This window comes from Eptesicus fuscus, chromosome 5, assembly GCF_027574615.1.
Source record: "Eptesicus fuscus isolate TK198812 chromosome 5, DD_ASM_mEF_20220401, whole genome shotgun sequence".
NCBI lineage: Eukaryota > Metazoa > Chordata > Mammalia > Chiroptera > Vespertilionidae > Eptesicus > Eptesicus fuscus.
The window spans coordinates 87950540-87958362 of record NC_072477.1 but is presented as its reverse complement, the minus strand read 5'-3'; the positions used below and the strand labels follow the sequence as shown (position 1 = coordinate 87958362).

Below are 7823 nucleotides of genomic sequence, written 5' to 3'. Positions count from 1 at the left end.
GAGCAAAGAAATTAACAAATCTGTTTTGTTCATCTGATTTGGTTCATTAACCGAAATCAATAACTTTCAATCTAATAACTTAGTAGAAAAATTGTGGATATTTACTAGTATGTAATCTTGAGATAGTCTGGGTCTTTCTTGGCATTATCACTAAAATAGAAGCCTAAAGGACAAAAAGACAGATAGATCTAAGTACATTAAATTTAAAACTTGCGGCCCAAGCGGCATAGCACAGTGGTTGAGGATCAACCTATGAACCAGGAGGTCAGGGTTCGATTCCCAGTCAGGGCACATGCCTGGGCTGCGGGCTTGATCCCCAGTGTGGGGTGTGCAGAAGACAGCCGATCAATGGTTATCTCTCATCATTGATGTTTCTATCCCTTTCTCCCTCTCCCTTACTCTCTGAAATCAATATATATAACTTGCGCATGTCAATACATCATAACCTAAAATTAAAAGGCAAAGTTACTTAAAAATATCTTTATCAAACCTAATAAGGGATTTTATTCTTAATATATAAAGAGCTTTCAAAAGCAACAGATGGTGGCTCGGGAAGTCATTAGTCGCATCCAGAAACTTCGCAAAAAGTGCAATCTGGTTCCCACTGATGAAATAACAGTTTATTACACAGCAAAGTCTGAAGGAAATTATCTGAGCACCATTATTGAAAGCCACATGGAGTTCATATTTGCCACCATAAAGGCTTCCTTGAAACCATATCCAGTCCCTAACACCAGATAAAATCCTTATTCTAGAAAAAATGCAGTTAAAGGGGTCTGACCTGGAAATTACACTCACCAGGAGATCCTCCACACCTGGCCCTGCTTGTGCATATGTCAATCTTCACATTTGTGCAAATGGCAGTGAGCAAGGTGGAGTACTGCTTCTGGAAAACCCAAAAGGCGATGATCGGTTAGACCTCCTAAAGCTGAAGAGTGTTGTTACTAGCATTTTTGGTGTGAAAAATACAGAGCTGGCGCTCTTCCACGGGGAAACAGAAATACAAAACCAAACCGACTTACTGAGTCTTAGGGGAAAGATGCTGTGTGTGACTGCAGGACCAGCTCCCTCTGTGATTGACAGTCCTAGTACTCTTCGCTGTCAGCATATCAACCTACAGCTCCCGAATGCAAACCCACAGGAGTGTTTAATGGGAACAGGGGGCACCCTCCTGCTGGAAAACCCACTTGGGCAGAATGGACTCACCTATGACGGTCTTCTGTGTGAAGCAGCCAAGATGTTTGCCCTTCGCAGCAGGAAGCTAAAGCTGTTTCTGAATGAGACTCAAATGGATGAAATTACAGAAGAAATTCCCCTGAAGACTTTGAGCACAAAGACTGTGTATGTTTCTGTATTTCCAACAATGGCTGGCTTCTAACTTTCTGTTATCAGTGTGGTTCAATCAACCTTTCCCTACACACACACACACACACACACACACACACACACACACACACACTTACATATTCATATATTGAAAATATTCCTTTCACGTGCATTTGGTCTAAATGTCCTGCTTTTGGTCTAAATGTGACGTGGTATTGGTTCATCACGTAGCTTGAAACCTCACAGCAATAGTCACATTTAACCTTAAGCACCTATGTAGTCATGTTGGGAGAAGGTTGCAATGTTACCTCAGCACTGCAGTTTATTTCTGTACTTGAATTCCTTAAGTATAGAGGGAGAAAGTTATTAAAGTGGCATAATGTTTATCCTTCTGTGGTCTTTCAAAATGTATTTAAAACCTTGAAGAAATGGATAATTATCTGGATTTCCTTGGATAATTTGATGGAATATGTTGTTCCATTACAGCAAGAAAAATAAACAAGCTTTCTCAGATTTAAAAAAAAAAAAAGGCAACAGATGATTATCTCTAACTAGTGGATTATCAGTGATTCATTTTGTCAGAGCATAGCATTGTACCTAACAGATTTAGTGTTAGAGAACATGTCTTTGTTGATTGCTATTATAGAGACACTGATGGCTTTTTCCCCCACATCAATTTCCCTTTGTCTCCTTCCTGGAATCTCCAGTTTTACTCAGGTGTCCACATTCTTCCAAGAAGCCTTGTGGTTTGGGGAGGCTAGCCCCCATCCCATTCCAAGCAATAATTCCTGACTGGTCTAAGGTTTAGACTCTAAGCCAACTATTTTCAACCTTTTCCATCTCAGATATGCTGAGGGTAATTGCTGTGGAAGGACTTTGTGGGGAGAAATGGGACCAGTTTGACTAACAGCAGATAATCAATTACAGAAACAATAGCATTTGGTTACTAGATAGTGTAATGAAAAGAGGCAGGATCTGAATTGGACTTTGAGGTTTCTAGCTTTAACATCTAAAGATGCCATTAATTGAATGGAAGCACAGGATTGCTTGTGTGGGTATATAGGTAAAGTGGTCCGATGTTAAGGCAGGGTTTTGCCTTGTTATTTGAGGTGCCTGTGGACACCCGTGTGATACTACACAGCCGGACAGCTGGAGTAGGTGTGGGACATTTCTTGGTATAAAGGAAAGCAGTGCTCATTTTTAATAATGCTCAACCATTAGCGCCCCGACCTCTCAGGTAGTTATTTATTACCTTGCCAGCAGTAAAAACTTGATTACAGCCTGACTGCTGACTGTGTTAAGGCCCTTGGTTCCCACAACTTCTCCGGCAAAAATATTAATTGTGATTAATTATCCTGTGGCACAAGACAAAGATTAGATGATTTATTGCGGCTTCCGGAGGGCGGAGGACGCTTGCTTGGTTTTTCGCCACAGCCCTCGGGGAAAGAGAACTGGACAGCTCCGCCACGGGCCTTCAGTCCTTCCCGGGCCGGAGCCCGCCATCCTCCAGCTGTCTGTCCCCCGCCAAGTGAGTCCCCGACCTCTGGCAGAAAGCCCCGCCTCCCTGCTTCCCGGCTTGCAGACCCCTGCCCCGGCGCCGGGTGGGCGGGGCTGCTCAGAGGCCCCGCCCCGCGAGTAGCCCCGCCCCTCCCGCCGCCGTGGATCTCCCTCCGGCCCCGCGGTGCGGAGCGCGCCTGCGCTGGCCCTCGCCTCGGAGCAGCCATGATGGTGGGTGTTCTCTAGCGGCGCGGAGCCCCCGGCGCGCGGCGGGGGCCGTGGGCGCGGGGCGGGCTTGGGGGCCCCGCCGGCCTGGCACTAATGTCTCCCTTTGTGTCTCCCTCACTCCGTCCTCTCCCCGGGCGCGCCGGGCCCCTCCGACCTCGCAGGAAGGCCTGGACGACGGCCCCGACTTCCTCTCGGAGGAGGACCGCGGAGTAAGTTCTGCCTCCTCGTCCGCGGGACCCTTCCTCCCCGCGCCGTGGCCCTGGGGTGTGGGACGCGGAAGGGTCCTGGATCGCGCGCCACCCCTTCCTCGCCGGCCTCCTTTCAGTTTCCTCGCCACTCCGCGCCCCGCCCTTCTGCAGCCCTTCCTCCCTCGGGGACGCCCGGTCCTGATTTCCTAGGGACCCGCAGCCCCTTGCTGGTCCCCGCCCCGACTCAGACCCTGCAGCGGCCCTCCTCCCCCTCCCGGGTCGGGGCGGAGGTGAGGAATTGGGAGGTCGGAGCTGGACTCCCCCTCCCCCGCGCCACTTTGGGGGGCTCTGAAAACCCATGCTCAGACCTTCCTGGCGGCACCCTCATTTTCCCCGTGTGGACCTCTTAAACCCGCTCCCGCCCACCTTCTTTCTCTCTAAAATAGGTAATAAATAGTACGGGCTTGTTCCAAATTATTCTTTGCGAGGGATGCTACCGTCACGGAATCTGAACTCTTTTCCCACTGTCCTACCAGATTTTGCAGAGTGCTTGTAGCACTTTTCTTAATGTCCAAAAAAATACACCCTTTTCAAAGTTAACCTTGTTTTGAAGTGAATTGCATTCCACTTCAGAAAGGACCTTCAGGGTTCCGATTTCTCCCTACCGTTCTCTCCCCCCCACTTGCCTTTGCTGAAGGGTGGTGGTAACCTTCATAGTGCCTTGTACACGTGAACACTTGAAAAATATTGATATATGATGATTGCAACTCAGCAAGGTTCCGCGGTTCACTCGCATTTAACAGAGCCTGCACTTTAGTTTTCCATTTTGATTTTACTTATTCATCTTAGGTAATGTGAGAGACCACATCTGTTAGTCGATTTTTGGCAGGTGATAAAATATTTTCAGGATATTATTGGTGTTTTGTTAATAGTAGGTAGCATTCGCTGATGGCCTTTATAAAGCTTTTGAATGATAAGACATGCAGAAGGTGCTGCATACTTTTATTTGATAGATGATGAATTAATACATTTCTCAGTTTACACAAAAGATTCATTTAAAACTTTTCGTGCAAAAGCCTCATATAGGATTTCTGGTTATTTCTAAAAATTGTAGTTTGATTAATTTTAAAATGTGTGTGTAAATGTGTATATGTATCTTCTGGGATAAGATAGTGGAGTTAGATGACCACTTATATAATGGATTTTTTTTTTTAAATATGTTTGTATTTTAGAGCCAGAGGAAGGGAGAGGAGGGAGAGAGATGGAAACATCTGTGCATCAAATATTCATTGACTGCCTCCTGCACGCCCCCTGCTGGGGATGGAGCCTGCAACCCTGGCATGTGCCCTACGGGACTGTTTTCAAATATAAAGTATATGGCCTTTTACTTCTTTAGATAACAACTTCATCATATTTTTGTGGTCTACCAGGAAAAGCAAACGAATTGCCTCCTTGTAAAAATCTGACTAATGTGCAGTAAAAGTTTCAATTTTTTTAGTATTTATATTGATGTAGAGTATTTTACAGTGTATATTTGTGTTCCTGGCTTTAGCCTTTGGTAAGATTTGCCTATAGAACTGGAACCACTTAAGTAATGTGTCCAAAAACTTTTTTCATGTATTATAAAATTAAAGGTAGAGGAGGACAAAGAGCATGCCTGACCAAGAGGCTCTCGTAGAATCTTTTTTTTTTTTAAAATATATTTTATTGATTTTTTTACAGAGAGGAAAGGAGAGAGATAGAGAGTTAGAAACATCGATCAGCTGCCTCCTGCACACCCCCTACCGGGGATGTGCCCGCAACCAAGGTACATGCCCTTGACCGGAATCGAACCTGGGACCCTTCAGTCCCCAGGCCGACGCTCTATCCACGGAGCCAAACCGGTTTCAGCTCTCGTAGAATCTTGTAGATGAAAATAGAAAAACATTACCATGAATTAGAAAGCACTTATAATGCCATGATAAATATGGATGTATGTCCAGTTCTTCCTTATTTTTGTCCTGTGGAATTGATAAAGCATAACAATAATAATAATAGTTGGGTACTGAGTTAAAGCACTGTCGAGGCATTGTCTCATTATATTATCTCATTTATCCTTGTGAAGCTTTTAGTATTCCCCTTTGACGGATGAGAAATCTGAACCTTAGAGAAAGTAAGTAGTCTCAGGTCACATGGCCAGGATAGGAGGGGGAGAGGTGGACTTCAAACCCATGTTTCTGACATCAGACACAGTGCATGTATTTCTCAAAGTGGCCTTGAAACACTTGCATCAGAATCGCCTAGGGCCGTGGTCGGCAAACTGCGGCTCGCAAGCCACATGCGGCTCTTTGGCACCTTGAGTGTGGCTCTTCCACAAAATACCACGGCCTGGGCGAGTCTATTTTGAAGAAGTGGCGTTAGAAGAAGTTTAACTTTAAAAAATTTGGCTCTCAAAAGCAATTTCAATTGTTGTACTGTTGATATTTGGCTCTGTTGACTAATGAGTTTGCCGACCACTGGCCTAGGGTGTTTGAAAAACAAGTTTCTGGGTCTGTGCCCTCATAAGTAAGTCAGTCTCTTAAGGGGGGAGAAGGACAGAAAACTACTTTTTAAACAAGAACCCAAGAAGATTCCATTGTGCACTGAAGTTTGATTATAGCTGCATAAAGTTATCCTGCTGTTTCCTCATTTCAGGAATAGAACTATGTAGCCTTTTAAAGTTCTTTGTGTTGTACTTGTTCTGATAGAAATAGATTGCCATAACCAGAATTTTTAGACATTACACCTATGGTTTGGATTACCTTGTTCAGCCTTTTAATAGTCTTGATAGAGAAAAAGCATGAAGTGCATATTTGATACAAATTGCAGAGGGGACATCACAGATTCAAAAATAATAATGTAAGCATTTCATACAGAGCTGCAAGAAGGCAAAATTAAAGTTTTTAAATATATTTTTAAGCAGCCTTGAATTTTCATCATGATATTTGAAATAGAAGAGAATCTTACAGTCATAAGAAAATACTGTTTTGTAGAAACTCAAAAAAAGACTTTAAAAATACATGAATTTTTTTAGCCACAGCTCTACATAATAGGGAATTTTTGATTTTTCACAAATGAAGGCCTTTTAAATTTAACATTATATAGTAAAGAAATGAGCCCTTTGAACTTGACACATTTGCTCTGATGTGCTTGTTAAATAAAAGCAGTGGATGCCTGTGTGATGACATAATTCTCTTAGCACTTAATTTGAATTTAATATGTTTATTGTTTCAAAATTACTTCAGGTGGAGTATCTGCACCTCTCCTGGACTCCTAGCTTTGTTCCTCCCTCTGTATTTCTTCATAATGTCATCATTTTCCAATCATGCAGGCAAGAAATCTGAACCATATCCTCCATCTCCATATCAGAACAGTCACTGAGACGAGTTAATTTCACCTCTGAAATGTTGTGTATCCTATCTTCCAAATGTTGTGTGTCCTATCTTTCATTTGCATGGCCCCAGTGACGGTCTCTGCTATTTCTTGCCTGGATTGTGGCAGTACCTGTCATTGGTCTGTCTGCAGTCTTACTACTTTACAATCCAGCCTTCACATTACTTCTAGTTACCTAACTAAAATAATTAAATCACATAGCACCACTAGCCAAAAAACGTGGACCCAATTCTTGTTGCAACAAGATCCAAACTCCTTAGGCTAGCATTAAACACCATTCATAACCCTTTAAGGCTGGCTTCATTTCTCAGTATGTCCCTCCAGATACACACACTCTAGGCATAGTCTCATCTACTTGTCACTGCCCAAGCATCTTTCTCTGTACTTTATTGTTTTTTGGTTTTGTTTTGAATATATTTTTATTGATTTCGGAGAGGAAGGGAGAGAGAGAGAGAAACATCACTGATGAGAGAGAATATTGATTGGCTGCCTCCTGCACACTCCCTACTGGGAACCAAGCCCGAAACCCGGGTATGTGCCCTTGATCGAAAATGAACCCAGGACCCTTCAATCCATAGGCTGACGCTCTATCCACTGAGCCAAAACAGCTAGGACTGCACTTTCTTGTTTTTGGTCTACTTTTTTTTTTTTTTTTAATTTTTTTATTGATTGATTTTATTTTTATTTTTTTACTGGTTTTAGAAAGAGGAAAGGAGAGGGAGAGAAACATTGATTTTTGTTGTTCTACTTATTTATGCATTCATTGGTTGATTCTTGTATGTGCCCTGACCTGGGATCAAACCCACACCCTGGCGCGTCAGGACGGTGCTTGAACCAACTGAGCTATCCCACCAGGGTTGTCTACACTTTAATGCCTGCTTTATGCATGCTTTTCAGTGTTGTGGAGTGCTTTATTTTTTTCCTTACCCCTTTTTTTCCCCACTTGATATTTGATTTATCTTTCAAGACTTGGTCCAGATATCTACATTTTCTTTTGTACCTGCACAGCATTTAGCTTGAACACATTCCACATTTATTGATAGTTATTTTAGGTAAAAATGTGACATAGATTGTGTTGGCAGAGGATAAGAAGATGAATGTTGGCAGAGAAAAGGAGAAAGTTTTTGCCCTGAGACCATCGGTGTAATGAGGAACTTACGAGAAAGTGCTTAA

The 7823-nt window shown here is 43.1% G+C and overlaps 1 protein-coding gene across 2 annotated transcripts in view; it reads left to right on the top strand.

Moving 5' to 3' along the window:
• Nucleotides 1-3007: 3007 nt before the first annotated feature.
• SNX6 (sorting nexin 6) overlaps nt 3008-7823 on the top strand; it is a 69525-nt gene continuing 64709 nt past the window's right edge. For both annotated transcript variants that reach the window (XM_054716530.1, XM_054716529.1), the window contains exons 1-2: nt 3008-3054; nt 3213-3260. In XM_054716530.1, coding sequence (XP_054572505.1) covers nt 3049-3054; nt 3213-3260 — 54 coding nt within the window. In that variant the 5' untranslated portion in view covers nt 3008-3048. The remainder of the gene's footprint in view (nt 3055-3212; nt 3261-7823) is intronic.